Source organism: Apis florea, unplaced genomic scaffold (assembly GCF_048593485.1).
Source record: "Apis florea isolate Af1SG1 unplaced genomic scaffold, ASM4859348v1 contig_3496_pilon, whole genome shotgun sequence".
Taxonomy (NCBI): Eukaryota; Metazoa; Arthropoda; class Insecta; order Hymenoptera; family Apidae; genus Apis; species Apis florea.
The window spans coordinates 6,998,795-7,023,214 of NW_028256773.1; the positions used below are offsets into that span (position 1 = coordinate 6,998,795).

The 24,420-nt window shown below is 31.7% G+C and overlaps 1 protein-coding gene across 16 annotated transcripts; it reads right to left on the reverse strand.

Moving 5' to 3' along the window:
• Nucleotides 1-5,888: 5,888 nt before the first annotated feature.
• Nucleotides 5,889-24,270, reverse strand: EndoA (SH3 domain containing GRB2 like, endophilin-A). Of its 16 annotated transcripts, none has more exons than XM_086913001.1 (13): nt 24,173-24,268; nt 18,174-18,270; nt 11,116-11,184; nt 10,679-10,895; nt 10,195-10,328; nt 9,967-10,033; nt 9,164-9,226; nt 8,456-8,541; nt 8,273-8,376; nt 8,023-8,120; nt 7,154-7,246; nt 6,402-6,517; nt 5,889-6,203 (listed from the first exon to the last, which is right to left on the reverse strand). In XM_086913001.1, the coding sequence occupies exons 2-13, from the start codon at nt 18,216-18,218 to the stop codon at nt 6,084-6,086; spliced, it is 1,212 nt and encodes a 403-aa protein (XP_086769127.1). In that variant the 5' UTR covers nt 18,219-18,270; nt 24,173-24,268; the 3' UTR covers nt 5,889-6,083. The 16 variants fall into 16 exon arrangements, with proteins under 16 accessions (XP_086769127.1, XP_086769125.1, XP_086769126.1 ...); XM_086912999.1 differs by having other exon boundaries at nt 8,002-8,120; XM_086913000.1 differs by having other exon boundaries at nt 8,456-8,556.
• Nucleotides 24,271-24,420: the final 150 nt, after the last annotated feature.

Genomic DNA, 24,420 nt, shown 5'->3' on the forward strand with positions numbered 1-24,420 from the left:
ATAATAACGTATTCGAACGTATCTTGCGTCTTCATCTGTCGAGATGAAAAAGAAAAAAAAAAAAAGAAATCCCATAACGAGAAACAAGCGCTGTAATTGGGCATGAAAAAGCTGTATTTTCCACGGTTAGATTCGCGAGTGAGAAGGCGAGCGGTTGGTTGGTGGTGCGCCCTCGTAACAACCGGATGGAGGCTCGATCTCGCGGCGCGAGCAACTAGCGCTAGTTGTTGAAACCAACCACGTGCGGAGAGAGAGAGAGAAAGAGAGTATGCTTTACGAGGGTCCCTTCCGAGGTTTGATGGTATGCCTTGTTACCGGGAAGAAGCTCGCTCCCTCGGGTAATATCGTATACAATTATGTCCACAGAAGGGAAGATATGCATTATGGATGCAACTTGTATGCTCGGTAAATCATGTCGCAGGGTTGGTTAACTCTGCAAATGATCCGCTGAATCACGCCTAGCCAAACGATAAGCAGCGGGCGTTTCCACGTTTTTCACGATTTACGACGTTCTGGACGGAGAGTGGTGAGGGGGGAGGGGGGAGTTTGGAGTGTTAGGAACGAAAGTTAAAGGTAATATTTAGTGGAAACTCGTCGTTATATCGTTGTAAGAAAATAGTAGAAACTCGGTTAATTGGACGAACTTTGCACCGGACAGATGGATAGAGTGATTAAGTAACGAGAGGATAATTTTCTTTTTTTTTTTTTTTTTTTTTTTCTTGAATAAAGAAGAACGTCGAAGACGATACGTAGCATGACATAGAGCACACTTTATTTCTTAATTAGTGATAATAATTATTTAGCATTGACCGAATATCGAGTACATATCGTATATTCTTCTTCGATCGGAGTTTCTCAATAATCATAATAGATTAATTTATTATAATATAAGTGTAATTAATTGTAATGTATTGTCTGAAAGTATCACTGCGTTGCATCCACTGGTCGTCCCTTCGCGTTTCGTTTCAAGAACAACAAGGAAACAAGAGATCAAGAGAACAAAACGGGAACAGGGAATCGAACGCTACAGAAAAAAAAAAAAAAAAAACAATTAAACAACCGAATAGTACAAGCGTGCAAGAAAGGAAAAAAAAATAATATATAAAAAAAAACCTCGCTTCCTCTTGGGTTTCTCGAACGATTCCAGACATTCTAACGCTTACAAAATATAAGTGGGCAGGAATTACGAGAAACACGAAAGGAAGGGGGGGGGAGGGGGAAAGTGTGTTTCGTATATAGAAGAAACGAGATAATAAACGATACATGGAGGGTGGGAAGGGTGGAATAAGAATAGCGTCTGTAATTTTATTCTTCCGGACCAAGGATGCTCAGTGATTGCGGGGAGCGATAGATTCGACGTCTGTCAGACCCCGAAATAGTTAGATTACAATTAAAATGCGGAGAGCTTGTCGCTTCGAACGATACTTTACCGCATATAGCGGTTACCTTCTCTTTTTCTTCCATTACAACGTTAGAAAAAATACATTCAGTAAAAAGTAAACCTATCTAAAATATAAATAACGTATTTCTATGAGAAATATTACTTAGCGGAACATGTGATAAGCTCGTTCGTCCGTAAAAATATAAAAAAAAAAAAAAGGAAAAGAAATAGAGGAAAGACAACAACGATTTAAAAAAAAAAAAAAAACGAACAACATCGATCGAAGTAATGATTCTTGAAATCGTCGATTCAGTCAAAAATTCGAAACTTGGTTGGTTCGTCGTTCGAAAAGGCAAGCACTCCGCAGAACAATATTCAACATTTAACAATAGCCAACATTTATAGAGTAAGATACCGATTTGTTTTTTTTCTTTTTTTTTTCTTTTTTTTTTTTTTTTTCTCTCTTTAAGTTATTCGTAGATCGTTTCGTATATTCGTTCTTCTTTTGTTTCCTCCACGATCCGTCGATCGTATTATATTCCTATAGTTGACAGAGGTCGCTGTTACAGGTCCGCGAGGGCAACAATAAATATCACGCGACGAGAATTAGTCCCTCATGATTTTTTTTTTCATTCTTCTCTTTTCTTCTTTTTCTTCTTCTTCTTCTTCTTCTTTTTCTCCTCTCTCTTATTTAAACATATTTTGTACGTACCAGTACAGTGTTTCTCAAAATTACAAGAAAAATAATCTCGATGATATGTCTCTCGTTCCAAAAGGATACTTATATTGCTATCGTTTGCACGTGGACGCAAGTTACAGGACTCCCAAAAATCGTCACGCGATTTTCCCCTTTGTACCTGATTGATTATATCGTCAGACTATATCGCATTACCTTCGTCCTTCTTTCAATGATTCTCGACAATGCTTTTGGAAGATGAAACTCACGCCTCGCTAATTCTCGTATTCTTATTAATTGACGAAATTCCTAGCAACGGTTAACGCTCGAAAGAACATAAGGCTATCACAACTGTATATATATATATACAAATACATATATATATAGAGCTACGAAAATCAGATTAATCGTTACTTCTTTTCCCATCGGTTTTCGCGTTATTTTTCTCGATTATTTTCGGTCTATGAAAACCTCTCCTTGCTTGTTCCTCCATATGGCACCTTAATCGCTTATATGATTATTACGTTCTTTCTTCGCGTCGCTCCGCCCAAGTCATGAAATCACAAAGAACGAGAGTTTTGTTCCCCGAAAAATTGCTCGAAAGAAGAAAAATACATGACAATTTTCCTTTTCGAAAAACCCGTCGACATCCAACATCGAAAATCCGGTGATTGTAAAATTTCTTTATATGAACTATGAAATTTGACTCTTGGCATATACCTCTTAATATAATTCTCTCTATTCGATCGTGCTTTTGAGAAACACTGATCCAGCGATCATGATTTTAAACAGCTTGACGTTAAACTTTTAATATTGCACAACATCGATAACACTTCGATTTTTTTTTTTGTCAGGAAAATGTTTTCATACATCTCACAATGAATTATACGATAGATAAAATTATATCAATGTATCTCTCCTTCTCTTGCTTCTTTAAACTCCTCCTCCAAACTTTCTCTTCCTCTTCCTCTCCCCTCCCCTCCCCTTCTCTCTCTCTCTCTCTCTCTCTCTCTCTCTCTCTCTCTCTCTCTCTCTCTCTCTCTCTCTCTCTCTCTCTCTCTCTCTCTCTTCTGTTTCGTATTCGCAATGACTGAACGCTGATGACAGCAATAACGGTTGTTTATCAATCGAATACCCCGGTTGATAACTTGTAACGATTTTCATTTTCGTGGCAAATCAATCCTAAGTTTCATTCTTGACAATTTTTAAACGGCGCCAAGAACAACGTTCCAATTTAATAAATATACATCTTTCGTATATTTAATAAAGAAAATATATTATATAGTTTGTACGTGTTTACTCGAGATCACAATTGATGTAATGCAACCGATGAGAATGTCTAACATTTAAACATCAGCGCTGCCCACGAAAGAAGTTTCTCTTCTCATCCCTCTACTACGCGTGATCAGCGTAGTAGAAGGTAAAAATAGAAACTTGATAGAAAGAGATTAAAAGATAACATACTCTTTTCCCTCGTAGAGTATTTCACTAATTTCGCTGATAAAATAATAATAATAATTACGAGCTACAGCAGTTTGTTTCGAATAAGCAGAAATAGAAAAGGCTTCCTAAAGAATTAATTACGACATCGATAATCGTAAAATAATATTAATTGTTATTGATAATATTGATTTTATTAATTCCATAATAATTCGTGATAATTTCTTAACATGATAGAGCTACCGTGTATTAATTATAAATATTTGTGATCGTAAAACCCATTGTTGCAACGTTGTTCTAAGGGTGCCGCGTGTTTAATTCATAAAATACCAACTATACGAAACTGCCATTGGAACGGTTCAAAATGTAAGGTAAGGCCAAGAACGTTTTCCATCATGTAAATATTTTACCGTAATAGTAAATGGAAAAATATGCGAGTATCAATAATAATAATGCCATCGTCGTAGTCATCATCGTTGTCGCCGTCATCGACAACATATATATATATATATATATTTTTTTTTTTTTTTATATAATAAGTAAGTTATATACTCTAACATTATTATAATATTATGCTTAGCAAATATCTTGTTTGAAGATTTACCTAAAATCCACGTGGCAACAAATAACCAATTTCCTTAATTACTTTCATTGTTCTGGCGGTTGAACTCTCGTACAAAGTCCAAGATAGAAACGAAAAATCTCTAACCGCAAAAGACAATTAACAATATACTTGGATTTCTAAGATAAAGATTTTTATTTCCTTTCGAAGATTTCACGTTTTCATCGATCAATTTATCCTATTATTCGCTTAATAAGAATTAAAGAATTCGATTAAAGAAAAACAAGAAAAAAGAAGAAATTATTAAAGGCTACAATCACGATAGGAATAAAGGATTAATCATTTCTAAATTAATTATTAAATGGCATAAATATTACGTTTGTTAATCATTATTCGTTTCATCAACTCGAAATAGTCACAATGGAAAACACGATCAATCATGGGGATCATCTCTAATTACTCAACTTGTTAATCGACGACTTCGTGGAAGAGGTTCGCCGCCATTTTGAAGATCACTTAAACTAAATCCTAAATTTCTATTCGGTCTTTTTCTAAATGATCAAAAAGAACGACAAACGATACGAGATAAATGTCGAAAAAACGACAAGGGAATGGAAACGAATTACTATACAACATACGAATACGTTAATAATACGACTTATATGGTTTCTTTTTCGCTGCACCGTGCGGACCAACGCAAAACGGATAATATGATTTCAATGAATAATCTCTTTCTCTCTCTCTCTCTCTCTCTCTCTTTCTCTCTCTCCCTATCACACGCTCTATCACTTTCTCTCTCTCTCTCTCTCTCTCTCTTCCTCTCCTTTTGTATCGATAACAGTGCGCTTGAAAACATGACGAATAATTAACGAAAATTCTAAAACATGAGAAAACGAATAAAGGAACGATTAATGTTTTAAATTAAAAAAAAAAAAAAAAAAAAATTGTTTCGAGCGTTTTGGAATTCTTAAACGAGAAACTTAAAACTTGATTCCGAGTAGATTCGATCGTCATCACCTATAAAAATGACACAACTTGTTACGTACTACTGAATAAGTATGATTACTGAAATAGATCGTTTGAATAAATGGGAAACACTTGAGGTTAAAGAGTACTTCGAACGTCTTTCAAAAATTTCAATGCAGTCTTGGCGCTCTGACGTCTTTGTGCAATCAAACGTTGGTGTGGAAACTAATGGACAATGTTTCAGAGATGATTCACATATGAGACGATAATAGAAAATGAGAAAAGAGCCGCCCTTGACAGTGGACTGCCATCATGTAGATACTTTACGATGTATAATATCTGTGTGTACATGTATAATATCTCTCGTGTACGTGTATACGTGTAATTCATACTTAATCGCAATAGTGTAAGTCGTGTGTAATATTTAAGATGTTAATATATTCGTAGGGCACTTTCAAAAAAAAATCTAAAGACCGAAAAACGAGCAAAAAGTTCATACGTAAAAAAATGTCGATTCACGTTTATTTATCAAATTATAGATAATTTATATGTGTTGCATCAGATGAAACGAGCTCTGTCTCTATTTTTATCCAACAACAAATTTCATATCGTTTTATATTGACTTAAATAAATAAATCTCAACCGACATCTTTGCTCATCAATCTTTTCGTTTGCTTTGACCTTTAGAATCTGAAAGTGTTTCACGAATATTTTGAACACCCTATATATATATATATAATATATGCATCTGCGCGCGCGAAGGTCCTTACGTCGATAAAAGACACTATAACATTATATATGTACATTAACATGCGTATAGAGCTATCCTCGGGGACAAGAGGAAAAAAAAAAATAAAATAAAATAAAATAAAACAAGTAAATAGAGTAAAACATGAAGATCCATCCGTTTCGAACAAGCGGGAACCATAACGTAAGTAATTTCAATAGAGAGTAGTCTTGAAAGAGATTTTTAGGCTATTCGGAGCATAAGATAATTCTCATGGTAAACGCTGGTGAACGAATGCAGGGTCTTTGGTTACGAGACGCATTGCGTCTCCTTAAGGTAATGGCACTACGACTTGCACATAAGTTACTGGGAAATAACCCGTACGACCGTTCAAGGTACCCTCGAACCAATTTTCGTCGATTTTCCTGGTCAGAGTGATCGTATCGTTCTCCTGAAAGCAAATACATGATACATTAGTTTTTTATCGTTCAAAATAGATTATAATATTTATATATATATATATATATATATATATGTGAAACTAATAATGTATTAATTAATAATGGCTATCGTTTCTTATCAGGTCACTTAACAATATTTTATTAGAAATAGATAGACAAAATTTGAATGGAATATAAGTTATATTTACTTTGAAGCCGAGTTCTCCAGGATTTTCTGCTTCGAAATCGTACAAAGCTGTGCAACATGGTTGTCTTGTCATCGGAGTCCTGGCTGGCGATTTGCTTGGAGATGGTAAGGGAGAAGCTGTAAAATATTAGAATTGCAATTATCTTACAATTATAATAAAGATACAACAGATGAAACAAAACAAAATGAGGCTTGCTGCAATAGCTTAAATTAAAACACTACGTGTTTAAACATCTGCTCGATGATTCTGAATCTTATCTTCAACGAAATGAGATGTGTGATGCAAAATTAAATGTAATATTTGACGCTTAAATTAAACAGCTGCTGCTCACTAAAATCTAAATAAAATTACAATGTTACAATTACAGCGAATCACATTAATATTTGAATATATACATAACGTATATCCGAATAAATTAATAAATATCATGTATTATTAAAAAATAATGTAAAATAATAACACGATTGTGATATTCAAATTTTATCGTGAATCACCAATCGCTAATTATCAATATTTTTGTATAAAATATATAAGATAGCACACAGAAAGAAAGAAAGTACGATCAAAGCATGCGAACAGATGATCGTTTTAAAATAGCTAAATTAGAATACATCAATAATATACAAAAGGCAAAACAGTAATTACTTTCTTGCCCTGTTTGCGGTGCACGAAAAGCGATAGAATCGAAATTGAATAATTAATTTATCGATCGAATCCTACGGTAGGAAAAACCAACCCCATGCAAAATTTACCATTGGCAGATTGTGGCGGGTTTCCGGCTGGAAATAGCTCGAGCTGCGAGCGCTTCCCCTCCACATGAATTGGAGACCCGGCTCGACTTGCCCCTACATCGTGTCAGAAGGACAGACATTCAAGTATACGAAAGTATACACACACAACAATCGAGTAACGTGTATGAAAGTGTTAGAGATGAACTTAATAAAACGGTTCGTAAATCAACATGTATACAATTCACAAGTGTACATATACAATTATTTCTAAAATTATTGAAGATACAAAAAAGTTATTCGTTGTAAAAGTTATTTAAGAGAAATAAAATATATTTAAAGAGTTGAGTAGATAATATGCATAGAGATTTTATTTTAAATTGAATAACTTTTTTATATTTCAAACAGTTCAAACAAAAAAAAAAAAATAAAAAAAAAGATTAAAACTATTATTAAACATCAAACTTAATATGAGATTAGAGACATTGTTATTTTATATTTATAAGATTACTAACGTGTATAATTTGATCAACTTTCATAATTAAAATATGAAGTTAAAATATGATTTTATCAACTTTTATACTTATACTGTCATTTTCATTATATGAAACATTGTTCCTAATTATATTAATGTATGTGTATATATCTTTTTAAGTGCACAAGATTAAATAAAGTTAATAATGTCCATCTGACAACTAGAAAAATGGCAGGGGAAGTTCAATCAAGGAAAGAGTACGACAACGTATACGGCAATAGTGTATAGTTGCAGAACACGTAGAGAGATGTTGCATGACAGAGGGAACAAGAAACAGACAGCCAATCCACCCGCAAGTATCATTATTTTGTATATGTATGTGTGAAATGTGTTTTACCATGGAGGGAGAAGTTCCCACCGTTCATAGCATCCGATGTAGGTAATCCATCGACGTGCAAATCAGCCAATGTTTTCGGTACGAATTCCAGTTTTGGTTTATTCGCCGCTTCGTCTTTTCTATAATTAAAAATAAAATAATTAGAATTATTATGAATAATAAATGAAAAATAATTTCTTAATCTAAAAATTGAAAAAAAAGAATTCATATAACATCTATATCTAATTTAGATTACATAAATTTAACAATTTATTAGTTAATTGACACATACTTCTCTAAAAGTGTCTCTGTTAATGTTCTCAAAATCTCAGTACACTGTTGATGATACTCCAGAAGAGCTTCACTGAATGTTGCCAACTGTGCCACTTGTTCTACCTAAAAATAAAATAATTCAAGTTTATATTCATCTCGTTTCAATGAAAGATAATATGTTGTCAATTTATTTTTCACTTACGTCATTTTCCAAAAGATTGAACATGCCCAATTGTGCTAGGTGGAGACTCTCAGCGAATTTTTCCTCGGCTTGACGAATCTCGTCGTCTGAAACGTGAGAACCTGCTCGCAAAATTTGCGCCGGTGAAAATATTAAAAATTGCACTACTGGGTTGCTTCAATGCCTAAATTCGATACATAATAAAAAAAAATAGCACAAACAAGAAGGAATAAATACTAGCAAAATTAAACCGTGTGAACTTAAATTTCAGTCGTACAAGTTCCTTCCTTCTCTAAACGCAAGCATGTACAAATATTAAATTTTCATATAAACTATATAGAATACAATGCATTCAACATTCGCAATACTTTTGATGCATTTATGAACATAATTACTTCTTACATACTACGTTTAATATACTTATTATTAGTATTTTCTAAATTCTAATATAATGTAATTGTATATTACTATGATGTAAAACTACACGTATCTATTTAAAAAAAATATATATGTAAACATCAAAATCTAAAAAAAAGAAAAAATAATTTATTCTAAAAAAAAAATCATAACTACCATAATTATCATTTACTATTAATGAAAATTTAAAATATATATTTTTTAAAAATCTAAAAGGAAATTGAAATGTTGATGAATTTAATTATAACTATTACTATATAAAGCAACTAAACGGAATGTTTATTAATTATTGTACGTGAAAAAATCACGCACCAGTATATGGTGATGAACTTTTCGCTGGACTTCCAAAATGAGGACTGCTAGATCTTTTTCCGGCTAATGATTAATAAGAATATGCAGATAAATGAACGAAAAATTAAATGTTTTTCTTGGCTTTACAAAACAAAAAATAAAAATATTGATAATCAATATTTTAGACAACATTAAAATCATCTGCAATGAATAAAATTATAATCTGAATATAATGTCGAGAAATACTTTATCTGTTCCATATGAATTTATACGTAACAAAAACATTGTTCAAAATCCAATTATTTAATTTAAAAGAAAAATTGAAAAGATTAAAGATTAAGTTCAATATTCTTCAAATTGTACCCAATATGGTAAAATTTCTAACCTATAATCTGACAAGATATATATCTCGTATGATAAAATGAAAAATCATCATTACGATGATATCCATTAGTTATACGTAATCAATAATATAATTAATCTATGACAACGTGCACATGCAGCAGAACATGCGAATGGAATGCCTGTAAAATAAAAGAGACCCGTAAATAGAGAATCACAAAGAAAGGAAGAACGCGTGTAATATCATTGGATGGAACCAACATTTCTTTCTTTTTACGCGATACCTTTCTCTAATTTGACGATTTATCTTCGTAATACGGAAAGTCACGAAATATATATATATATACGTATAATTGCAAACGGGCACGCGTCGAGTTTTCGTGTTCGTTGCAAGGACGCGACGTATACGGCCCCAACGTGTTGTGCTTAAATAAATCAATAAACGTCGCGGAGAGATAAAGTCAACTCGCGGCCAAGTATACCTTTCGCTTGACGTCTTCTCTTGCAATCGAAGTCCAGCCTTCGTCCCTGAAGTTTTTTCCGGTGATGCTGAAAACAAAAGGTTATATATCAGTTCCATTCACGAATATTCTCTCCCCTTCCTTCCTTCTGGTCTCGTCGTATTCTTGCCGCGTTAAACTGGGACAGCGCTACTCGACGGAGCAGAAGAAGAAAGGGAACTTTTTCAATAACCACCACCACCAGCCTACCATCACTTCTTTCAGGTCTTTAGTCTGCAAATGGTGCAGCGGCTCCAGGAAGTTTTGTTTAATGTTGTCGTCCAACGAATATTTCACGTCCGCCATCTGCTTCATCGCCTCGCCCATTTCAATGAGAGCTTGAGCTGTAAACAGGAATTAGAAAAGATAAATGAGCCGAATCTCTGTTGGCATTTAGATACATACTTATGCGTCTACTTTGCCGGTTGCTTTGCAAGATGCTTAGGAAAAGTTGCAAGTTGTAACGGTCAACGTAAATCTTCTAAAGTTAGAGCAAAAGTAAAGAGATTGGTATTACTGATAACCTTCGAAAACCTTCGAATTATTTATTTATATCGAATTACTTGTGTGATTCTTCAAAGAATATTTTTTTTATATCTGAGAATTGTTCGAAATAATTCGACGTTGCTTTATTTTTTAAAAAAAAAAATTGCTCGAAGCATTTGAATGTAAAGTACGTAAATTTTAAACGTACCGAAAATACTATCCTCCCCTAGTTTCTTTCCATAAGTAAGCATACAATCGCCGAGAACACCTTCTGGCTGGGGATAAGTCGAGGCTTTCGCCTGACCGCTGAGCTTGCTGATGCCCTTGACCGCGGCCATCTTCGCTCTTGCTGTAGGATTTGGCTGAAGGAACTCTTTCGTTTTCATTTGTAACTCCTCCACCAGCTCGTACGTGACGTCTGTTTTCTACGATCAAAGTTTTATCATCCTGTACATTAGCTAGCCTCATCCGACAATACAATTTTTATTTTTATTTCTTTCCAGCTTCCTCGCCCATAGTTTCGGGTAATAAGGGATTCAAGCAGGAAGAAAATTTCATGAAACGATCAGAAAATCGATTCAAGGTTAAATGAATGAAACAGGAACACTTCGTGGAAACCTTAAAAGTGTAGAAACACATACTCACCCTCTCCATATCCATAAAGTCGACGTCGAGCTTGGTTCCTTCCGCTCCGCCCATCTTCTCAGTCATATACTGAAAAATAAAAGTTGATCAAATGATAATATCCACATAGAGAAATAGATGATAGCGAAATTTTAAAAAAAAAAGTATTTTTCGTATTCCACATTTTCCCTGCCTTTCGCCTTTCGGGTCAAAGTCGTTTCGAGGGATTAAAAATTAAATATACCGTGTTATATAGCGTTACACAAATTGATACACAACAAGAGTGTTCCATTCGAAACTTTCAACGTATAATTATCTTCTAAATTACTCGTTACTTCGAAAGATGAAATAAAGTAGAATTTATTTTGCATAAATTGCATAAATTGGAAACTGTAAGTTACGTGGATCAACACGATTCCTGAATGATAATAAATTTCTGAAATTATAACGATGATATTTTAAATATCCATTCAATTCGATCAACTATTCTTCGCGTATATTATAATTTTCTCCTTCGAATTAATATCGTCAATATTTTTCTTTCCCTTCAATTCACCCATTTATTCATTTCAGAATGAACAATCTCTCTCTTTTTTCTTTTTATACGATTTTCCAATTTGTGAAACCACTCTTCTTTGTGCGAATTTTATCAGCTCCAATTTAAAAAAAAAAAAAAATAATAAATCCCACTTAACGAGGCATTAAGAAAAATATCCGCTCTATAGTTAGATATCATCGATAAACCGGAAATTGTCCCAGAGTTGCATCTCTATAAAGAGAGGAGATATCATAAAAATCTCAAAGGTACATATAGATATATACGGATGGTAGTCGATTGGTCGATGTCAGTTAATTGCTCGTAAAGCGAGATCATCTTGAAAGACGAAACGAGATTTCCTACGGTCGAGAAATATCCGTGAGGGTCAGAGTTGAGGGCAAAGGATACGGACGAGATGTTTGAAAAGGGGAGAAAATGCCAGTGGCAGAAAGGATGCCCTCTCCTCCCTTCTCCGGATCGATAATATTCCCAGTGAATTTCGATGTAAAGTAATGCTCCTCTGAAATTTTGCCAATAAATGTGAAAAGAAGCTGTGAATTATATACATTCAATGATACTTTTGATGATCCTGATCGCGATTGTTGATGCACGAGAATTTTAAGAATAGATGGAGATAGATTCCTAAAAAAAAAAAAAAAAAAAAAAAAATCGTATAAAAAATTAAATACGAATAAGAGAATAGAATAGAAGATTGGAGAAATAAACAGGGAATGGAGATACGCGGTTGATAAATTTAATTTTGCAAATCCAGTGAAAATAAAATTATCGTGTGAAATCGCCAAAGAGCGGAGAGAATATAACGCGAGAATTCTTCCTAGATGTACTTTATATTACGTAACTTGAAATAAAGAATTGTATAAAAACAACAAAAATCCAGTTAAACATAATTTCATTCTTTTAATTAAATTAAAATAAAAATAAAGTACACATAATAGAAATGGATATTTTTATAATTTTCCGATATCATGAATTTTATATTTTTATTTATTCTTTCTTGCGACATCTACGCGTAACTGGAGTATAAATTTCACAATGTTAACGGCAGTTAGTTGAAAAAAAAAAAAAAAAAAAAAAAAACGTATCGAATCTCATCTCTTTATTTAAAGGAGCGTTAAAATTTTGATTCTCTTAATAAAATCGTTTTGTCACGTTTCTCGGTGTTCGTCATTTTTACGAATAAGAGAAATACGACGAATCTCAGAGATTCTTTTCATTGCGAGAAACACGCGAACAATTTCAATGAAAACGTTATCCGACGTATGAATGAGAATTGCAAGCATTATACCACGCAATTATTACGAAGCGCAATATCGTAGACATCTCCTCCCGAAGAGGATGAATCATCCACAATAACAATATAACGCGAAACGAAAGCAATTCATTTACATAATAATAACAAATTCCGTATCGTGAATCATCTACTGATCCTTCTCTCTTTTCATATTTGTTTATACCCGTTCGACTCAATTGTCATTATTTTCATTTACTTCCATAGACAATGGATTAGTATTATGGATCTTTTAAATAATTGCGTACATAATTACTTCCGTTCTTCTGTCGCGAACCCTTAAAAGAAATCCTAAGAAAAGATTTCTTCATAAAAATATATAATGCAAAAACGGGGGTCCTCGTCGGAGGTGTTCAATTTCGTCGAACACGTTCCAAAATTAAGGTTAAAACTTAAAACTTATTATTAAATATTCGTCGAATAATTTAACATTAAAGAAAAAAAAAAAAAGAAAAAAAGAAATTGTCATCGTCGGAAGAATCCATATACATCTCACCATATATCTCTTCCTCTGAGAAGAAACTTTTTCCCCTCGTATCGTGGGGAAGAGACAATATCCAATATCCTTTAACGCGACTTTGTTAAAAAAGAACTTGGTTTAAAAAAAAAAAAAAAAAAAAGAAAGGAAAAAAAAATTCACATCCAATTGCGGTATTATTCTGTAATAATCGCATCATCGATATCGAAGCACGGAGCAACGATATACCGTGATCCTTGAAAACTGCAAAAGCCAAGCAACACGATTATTTGATAAAGTTCCTGTTCGACCGTGACCTATATTTAACATTGACCCACTTGTAGAGCCGGTACCGCACGCAGGAACATAGGTAGCGTTGCCGATTACACGTCGTCCTAGAGTAAATCTGACCCACATCCGCTACTTGCAACGTCACGTGCCGTTTCATTCGAATTTATGCACCGATTGTAGGTAACGTTACGATGGACGAAGCGCGGATGAAATGGCTCGTCAAACCCATTGTGCCATTGCCGATAACCAATTATTATCGCGAAACAGGAGAGATCGAATAATCGAATAATTTTGTTCACGTGTTCGCGATACGCAGATCGAAACTTTAGAATCGTTGACATGATTACGTATAAATTAATAGTTAGAATTTAGAAATTAAGCGGAAATTAAATAGTAATTTGGATAAATATTTTAAACAATGGAATGATAATTTGATCAAGAATGATTTTCTAATTTGTAACAAGTTTATAACAATGATATTAGACAATGTAGTTGAGTATTGCATCTCAAAATAATTTCTGTGATACATCAAACGTAGGGAATGGTTAGGTAATTTTGAAAATTACGACAAGAAATTTTACAGAGGGAAAATCAGGATGATTAATTCGGGATGATAAATAGATATAAAATTATCGGAAATTATATAAGTCTATCCTGTAACTATGTATATAAGAGTAGAAATAATAGAAATGATTTCCTGGTTTGATGTTTTTGATAAGATAAAATTATATTTGCACTCGATTTTTGCTCTGTGTAATTTGAAAACAAGTTAGAATAACTCTACAAATTCTGCTTCAGTCATTAATCATTTGTATTCAAGCGATTAGATTAATATTATTCGACTTCAAAGTTTTCCATAAGTTATCAAAAATAAAATGGTAATTAGTAAAATAGTAATAGGATAAAAACATTCAAAATTACTGCTGTAAGTGAAAATTGAGTATATCACAAATAAATAATTTGTAAAATTATATAAAACTGTCCCCAAATTTCTTAGGAGATTTTTTTAAAAGAAACTTACGGATAAGATGTTATTTTAGGTCAATTAGTAAATCAAATATACATTGATTTTAGTAAGTCAAGCCTTTGACTTAAAATAACATCTGTCAGAGAAGGGAGGAAAGGGGGGGGGATTAACACTAAAATCGTGTATATTTTAACAATTTCTTCTATCTATTTTAACTTTTCAGAAACTATTTTAAGAATCCACCTCGGATTGAAACAAGTGTCAGCCGAAATAGGAATTAATTGTTCCACTCAAGGCACATTGAGGCGAACGAGACCTCTGTTCTCGGGTCAGAACACCGTAATAATGATTGGAACGCCAATCGATACGTAATCGGGAATTGTTTCTAATTAAATGTGATAGAGGAAGTTTTGGTAATAATTATGTTGGATAAGCAAGTATAATTATTTTTGAAATTGCTTTCAAATTACTTTCACAATTGATAAAATTATCTATGTAGTATGATACAGATTCTACTATTCCATCTAAAAATTGTATCGAGCCAAAACAACAATGTAATATGAATAATAAATATATAATTGACATAAAAAATATTCTATTGAAAATAATATTGAATATCTCATTTGAATATAAAATGATATTCATTTTGTATGAATAGCTAGATATGTACATATAAACGAAATACTTAACGAATTAAATTAATGATGTATACTTATGTAAAAAAAAAAAAAATTAGTATAATAAATATAATAAGTATAATAAACCTGGATTCGAATGCAATATTCGAATGGAATAACAAAGAAATCGATATTCAAGATTAAATTAACTCAAATATATATTAATTTTAATCCTCGAATGAATATAAAATCAGCATAAGTAAAGAAACATTATAATTGCTCGAGAAAACTGAGAGAGAGAGAGAGAGAGAGAAGAACTTTATCGAGAAATGGACGAGCATAACTCGTTATCGATAATAAACCTGACAAATTAAGCTTTATCGAGAAAAGCAAATATTTCATTTCAGATCAATCTATTGGCTTTCAATCAAAAAGTTAAAAAAAACTTTTGTACTTTTGGAATAAGATTTTGAGAGTTATTAATTATTTTTAACCGATTGATAATAATATATGAAAATAACAAGGAAATAACATTGATATTTAAAATATATCTTAATCTTAACATTAATTCTTTTTCAAATTTTAAATATTTTCTAATCATCTCAATTTTGAATATATAACGTTACATAAAATAATATAAAGAAAAATAGATTTTTATCCAAGATTACTTTCTAATTTCAAATTTTATTAACGTATATGTACATATATAATATGTTAATATAAAATGAAAGGAAAAAAATTTCTTTTTTTTTTTTTTTTCTTTTAATTAAAATACTTTCGTAAAATGTTTTATCACACAAATATTTCAACGTGAGCATAATATGAAAGCACAGCATTGTTTCACGATAAAACTCTGTGTAACAGTATCTAAAACTAATTATCGACAAGAACGGATAAACAGTTTAGGATACTGGTAAATTGATCATTAGAGGTACGATATGGATTGTTCTATAATGCTCGTTCATTGTGCTATTTATCATTCTATATTTGCGCCATTCTCAATGTATACATTGCTCGAATTCGAATTTTTTTTTTTTTTTTGAATCAAAAATAAATTGAGAAATGAATTTGATTTGCGCATTAATGTATTTTGTGAATTTATTAAATTGTAGAAATTGCTTCTAAAATAAATATATATAAATATTTAAACTTTGAAACGAAAAATAACGCTGGAACCTACATTTGAAACCTCAATAGTGCATTTTAAAAATCTATCTCTGCACGTTGGTTACCGCATTACGATCAATTCGCACTTCGTTCAATAATTACGTAAGATGAAAGTTTGTTGCATTGTATAATCCTTATCACTCACGAGCCATGCGTATATCTTTACTAAAATCCAACCAATCTATTACATCGTTCGATACTAAAATTCACGTTATTTGTAATTATAAATATAAATTATATAATTTCGTCAAATATTAAATTCAAATAATTAGAAAGTCAATAGAAAGTTAAGTAAAAATTTTAAATCATTTTTAATTGAAAAATTTCTCCAATATTGTTATATCACATTTTCTTCGATACCGTAATTAACTCGTACAGCGTACGAGTTAAATCAATCCAGCCATTATCAATTTCTTTCGTAATTTAACAAATTTTCAAAATTAAAACTGTGCCATTCCCATCGAATTTTAAATTTTAAACAATAAAATTTTACGCAATCATCGTATGTAGATCGATTAACACATTAAAATCAATCATCGAAAAAACTCATCGATAATTTTGCAAGAAAGAGAAAGTATTTCTTCAGTAGAATCTCTTCAAACGGTGCGCAAGATTCCTCGATTAACGATTTATCAAATTACGAAACCCAATTAAAATTTCGTCATAGAAATAGAGAAATATCCCATGCACGAGTATAATCCCCCTTAATAATTTATCTTAATGATATTAATGCAATCGGAAATTTTGCAATAAAAGAAGAAACGAAAAAGTATCTTCGATGCAAGTGTTCATTAATGATTTATCAAACGGTGGAATATCGGTTGAAATCGTTGCATGACCCAGTAAAAGTCGGCAAAATATCCACGATTACAAAGAGGAGAATCGTGATTCCCCCTGTGGCGAGGTGGAAGCTTAAAAATCTGGCCTCGAAAAACTCTGTGCTCGAAAATCTCGGTCAGTTAACCGTGCGTGGGTGTAACACGATTCTGTAGCCTGTAGCATATCGTAATTACATTATGAAAAAGAAACGTTGAATACCGGCCGAGTTTCGAGGATCTATCGGCAATCGCGGTCGCCGGCAGCGAATTACAACGCGATTCCTGATTATGATGGTGATGGTGGTGATGGTGGTGGTGGAAGTAGGAGATTTCCGCCAGAGGGTAGTCTTAAAACCGGGTCAAAAAGTTGGATCGCGATATTCAATCGTGGAAAAGGCAACGTGGATCGTGCCACATTCCTGACAGTTTCATCTTTTTCCACCACCACCACCACCACCACCCCCTCCCTCCCTCTCCTCCCCTCTTTTGCCCGAATAAACCGAGTCGACCGATACGAATCGTTTTCCTCCTCGATATAGAAAACTCCACTGTTCACCTGAATGGAACACCGGTGAACAACCAAAGAAACGCATTAAAACGAAAACTGCTAATTATACTGATATAACGGTACGATCCGCCTCGACTTTCATTCTCATAAACATGGATGCGAGCAATTGCGAATAAGTTGAAATAGAATTGTAGGAGTAAAATTTTGTGATCGTTGGATATTCTGGGGTCGTGAAAAATAAAAAAAAATAAAAAACTGCGCTTATAATGACATATTGATAAACGATAAGAGAACGCCGATTACGAATGTTGATTATCGTACGATAATCCTATGATAAAATGGTAATGGATATATATATACATAAGTGACGTTTCGTTTATACGAGGGATAAAAACAAATAAACTCACCTGATTAGCTTTGTTAATCTGTTTCTTCAAACCCGCGAACGCCATGGTGACACTTCTGGCTTGCCTCTTCTGGACAGAAACACGAAGAAGAGAGAATCTGGAAACAAGAGAAAAGAAGAAAAAAAAACTATAATCGATGCGTGTAATGAAACGATCGGGGCAAATTTTCGAAAAAACAAAGAAAGGGTTTGAATTTATGACTGGCCGGTTGGCTGCTCGCCAGATCCGGCCATCCACGGACGGATGATTTTCAATGTTATCGATCGACCACGTTTTCCAGCATCATGACTTACTTCTGATGTAATAATCGTCGACTCACGTACACACACACGGTCAACGTTTAATCCTTTCCGATATTTCAGTATCTACGCACGTATGTGACACATATACACACACGCATATATATATGTATATGATATATATGTATGACGAACAGAACCAACCCACTTGCGATAATTTTGCCAATTTCACAGATGAAAACGGCTGTACATATCGATGTACCGAGAAGAGTCCGGCTTACTCATAGAAAATTACATCATACATCTTTTCCTTTCTCGACTGACTACGCTCCCTTCTTATACGCACGTTACATTCTTACGTATATTCATTCCATCGCGGAACAAAGACGACTCGGCTCCAAAAATAGAGTGTCACGTTCATAAAGAGAAATTAACGAATGCCGTCCCTCTTAATAAGCCGCGCGGCTCCTTCGGGAAGAGAAGAGAGCGGTAAGAGAACAAGTGTCGTACGAATAAGGGCAAAGGTTGCACGGAGGGAAAGATGGTTCATCTGTGTACTTAATAACAGGCTAATAAAGACTGGTAATGGTGTAACGTCGATAAACAAAGAACGATACAACTGCTGCACACAATAATGTCGAAATTCTGTTCCAATTGATCTGGTGATACCAGCGCCGTTCCTATTTTCTCTTTTTCATCTTTCTTCGAGACAGTATTAGAAACGTAAAAAAAAAAAAAAAAGAACGTATCCACATATTTATCAAGCAAAAACGTTAATTTCCTTCTAGTTTGAAAAGTGAAAAGAAAATTCTGACGATCCGGTATCCGGTAAGATTCGTATTTTTTTACAAATATCGCAATATTAAAAACAGTATAAACGTGTATCGAGTAGATGTACGCACATAAATTTGGCAATATAGATCAAACTATCGAGAGAAGAGGAATCGTTAATAGATACAGATGCAACGATAGGACAGATCTCTCACCTCTAGAGTTAGTGATCGAAACGGCACGTCCTTATAGCACCCTCGTTAAAATCCTGGCAATCGGTTGCCTCGTAGCGCACCAGTAATCCCACCGAATTGTGGGAATACCGAACGACAATCGCGGTCGTGCGAGGCACACGCAAGTGGGAAAAAGTCTAGGAGTTAGAGAGAGCGTAGAGATCCGCGTGGACCGCGAGCACCACGAGCACCACCGACTCGTACGTGGTCGGTTTTGCACACTGCGCCTCTTCCTCGAAGGGTAGTTTTCAGCCCGACCGATCGATACCCGGCATCCACTCCATCCTTATCCTCCCACCGTATTCCCTCTCGCTCGCTCCGACCAACATAGTAGAATATAGTATAGTCTTCCTCTCTCTCCATTTGCCTTTCTCCCTCTCGCTTCCTCGCCAACTTCCCCTACCTTCGTCGCGTCGCTCTCTCTCTCCTTTCCCTTCGATCATCTTTCTCTTTCGCGCTCCCATCCTTCCCTTCCCGAGTCTCTGTTCAACTTTTTGCCACTGAACGCTTCCATCGTTCATATCATATCCCCCTCCCTCCCTACCCCTGCTGCACTCTTTTCTCCTTCGCGATCCCTACCACCACTTTGCCCGTAAATGTCCCAAGCTCTCTTGTATTCACACTACACTTTCCCTTATTCCCTTTTCATTCCTTTCTTCACTCTGTTTTCTCTCACTCTGAATTTTCCTTGGTTCCCGGTCGGATTTCAAGTGTGTGCCGCGCACTTTTTTTACCTCCTCGCTTCCACTCCCTCCTTCCCTTGTTTCTTTCTCGTTTTCTTCCTTTCTTTTTCTGCCGCTACTGGATTTCCCTCGCCCACGCGCCGGCTAATCTCAACCCTCTCGCCAACTTGTCCACACGCGTTTTTTGTACGTTCGGGGGGACAACCAGAGAGTCAAGTAGCGGAAAGTATCGCCGAGGAGAAGACGATATTTCCACGGAGTTAATGCTTGGAATAACAGGGAGGGTTTTGGTTAAACTACGTTATGTTTAATGATGTTGAAAACTTCGACTATAGCGATGAAACAAATGATGAAATGTTCACGCGTCAATTATATTATCACAGTATTGGATATTAGAGAAATAAAAAGATAAAAAAAATAAAAATTATTACTATGATCTTAAAATAACATCATACCATTCGAATATTATTCCATTTCAACAAAACTATTTCAATAATTATTTTCTCTATCCTTTGCTTAAAGATATATAGATATCCACCACTAACACGCGAAGTATGATTATTATATTAGATCTGGGAAAATATTGATTTAAATAACAGAATAGATGAATATTTGTTTTTTTTTTTTTCTGAAATTGATAGTATTAAGTTTTAGAAAAAAATAAGACGAAAGAAAAAGACAAACATTTAGAATATATAAATAGATTAGAAATTTCTCTTATTTGAGAAATTTTTACTTATATTTTAATATATAATAATTGCATTTGATATTGTATTATAATATTTATTATGATAATTCCCAGGAAATTATTTTTTTTATGAACATGTTACATTGTATGGTAAATGTATTATTATATTTTATTATTGAATGACAAAATAAAAACTAGTGATAAACAGTTAGTTGAAAAAAGAACGAAGATATTTAAAATATATTAAATTTCTTATAATAATTATTAAATCTCGAAGAACTCGATCAATAACAAGGAAGAAACAGCAAAACTTGGCAAAAAGTTGCGCACTATGCAGTTTTCGCTCGATAAAATTGTTCTAATTATATATAAATGATAATTTTTTTAACGAATATTTTTAAAATTTATTATTTATTGAATTTACTATAACTAATATAAATGCGAAAAAGTATAAAAATATTATTAAATTTTTCAATTGTAAGTAAAATTAAATAAGAAGTTTGCAAGGACAAAAAAGTTGATCTTCATTTTTTTGGACTCTTGCCATTCTCTTCAAATTCTATTTTTAACTTTAATTAATTCGCATCAGAATATATCTAGTAATAATTATATAAATAAATCATTTGTTTATATATTTTTTTCTTTATAAAATTATAAAATTACATTACATTATAAAATTTACAAAATTCAAAATGTTATAAATACATAAATGGTTTCTTAAAATAAAAAAAATTTTTTAAAATCCCACTATATTTATATCTCATAGCATATATCTTTTTAATTTATTTTAATTTTTTTTAATTTTTCTATATTATAATAATGTATATCGTTGTTTCTTAACTAGAATCAACCTGAACAAAGATTCAAAGGATTTTGCATAAAAAGGTCACGGTATTAAATGTAACGAAAGGGGCACGAAAAAACGTATTTATTTGAAAACTCATTACCTCGGTTAGCAAAGAAAGGGCACGATACTCTATATAAATATTTTTATATATACAATTATATATGAACAATAAATGAATTAATTTTCTGATTGATTAAGAATAATAATTTTAAGATTCAAATTTTGATAGAATGGACACGTCATGTTTTTTCTTATTTTTCATTTATGAGTAATAATTAAAATTTAAAACATTTTAAAATGTTTGGAACTTTTCCCATTTAAATATTATTTGTAATATTATTTATAAAAATTATTATTCCTTAAAAAATATAATCTTTATAAATTTCTAATTATTATTTACTATTATTAAATTTTAATATTGTTGCATTTTATATTGTTTGCAATTAAAATTTTATATATAAAATATTATTTTAATAATTACAAATCCAAAAAATTCACGATAATTTTTAATAAATTTTTATTAAAAAATAAATAAAGTTATCATATTAAAAAAATATTTGAAAACAAGTTAAATATAAATATATATATCAAAATGATGAAGAAATCAATCACCATCGAAATGATATTATTGCGAAAAAATCAATCAAAAATAGAAAAATTCTAAAATTCTGTGAATTTTGTACATTTGTCAGTGAATAATTATCAGAGAATTATGATTAGGTCATGGTACTGCTATCATTCGATAACATTCTGTCGCTTTGTACGCCCCCCATAAGCTGAGTGTACATCCGCTATATAAACCACCCCCACACAGCTTCGTGAAAATACTTCTAAAAATATATAATAGTCCAGCAGGAGACAACATTAATCTACCAAGTTAAGCCAACTTTTACTTTCATTTTTCTTGCGTAATTTTTTGTTATGAACTTTTTCATTGTCAATTATAAAATAAATTGTAAAATAATTACGAAGCAAAGAAAGAAACAATGATAATGCAATAAAGTGTAAACAATTTTTAAAAACATTAATTCTCATTCTATATGTTATCAGCATTTTTATTATTAAATACATTAAATTGTTTAAGGAAAATTTAATTCATTCCTATCACAAATAAATAAATAAATAATGAGTTTTATTATAACTTTATTAATTTAATTTAATATGAAAATAATAAGTTACAAATAGATGATTGAAACAATCAATAATTGATGTTTAATTTTTTAGAATATAAATTTTAAAACGAAGAAATTATACAAATTAATTAATAATAAGTTATATAAATTAATTAAATTATTTTATTAAAGATTTATCTTATTTAATTAGAGTAAAAATTGATTGTCAGTAATATTGGCTTTACATACATAAGAAACTAACCTATCTATTGTGACTTATATTTCGCTATACTGTTTCATTTTTTATATTGCAATCTCATTGTTATTTTTTTATGTAAACAATATCATATTATAATAAATATACATACAAATTAAAAATAAATATCACGTTTTTATTAAATCACTTATAAATATCAATCACTTATTAGCAATCTATGCAAACAAAGATAAATCTATAGATACTATAACTTCATAAGAAACTATATCTACTTATAATTTTATAAAAAAATATAAATCTATAATTATAAAAATATAATATATAGATAATAAACATATCAATCATTTGCTATTTATTTCAATTGTGTTTTTTTTTCGACATAATAATTTAACATAAAATATATCACATTACTAATTACATTATTGCATTATTATATTAACCTTTTTATGTTTTTTATGCATTATATATATGTATATACATATAAATATATATACATATATTAATAAAAATAGATAAATTATATAAATAAAATTCATGAAAAAAAAAAAATAAAATTAAGTATCTCAAAAATTAAAAAAAGAACACTTTTAATGTATATTAATATGCCTAAAATTAAGTGTTCGTATTAATGCATTGTTATTGTTATAATGCAAATTATTATGATTAAATATTATTAATATATATATGTATATATGTGTGAATTATTATTAAATTATAAAAGTAAGTTTCAAAGTAACGAATAGTAATATTTGATAAAAATAAAGACTTCATTAATATATAATTAAAAAAAAACACTAATTTCTATTACAAGCTTCTTTAATGTTAAGCATTTTAAATATGAATATTATTATATTTTACTGAAATTTAAAAATAACAATAATGATATCGCGCCACCAATCACAAAATGTTGCTGTTAGTAACCAGAAATGAATATGGCGTCAACTCAACGTTTGTTTTTACTTTATATTCATTTTGTAATTTGTAAGTACGTAATATATAATACCATGTTTTAATTACATATGCCTTTGTTTATTAAATGCACAAAAACAAATAAACTTAACAAATATGTCAAACAAGAATACTCAACCTATCTAATGTATATATTCGTGTATTAAATAAACGAATCTATTCAAACGTTTCTTTGTAAAAAGTACAAAAATTAATAATTCTAAAAAAAATAATAGGTATTACTTGTTTAAAAATACTCACTGTATATCAATTTAGTAAGAACAGGAAATTGTTTAAAACTGGAAATGGACAAACCCCCTGCTATGATTTGACACAGACGACAGCTGTTTGAAGTTTCCAGGAGTAACGCTAGATTGCTCTTCTAACAGTATATAAATCATAACTGTCAAAAAGCGGGAAAAATTATTATATATTTATTTTTACATGCAACACAAAATTTAATGATTTTTTTGAATTGTTTAAATTATAAATTTCAAATTTTTAGATTT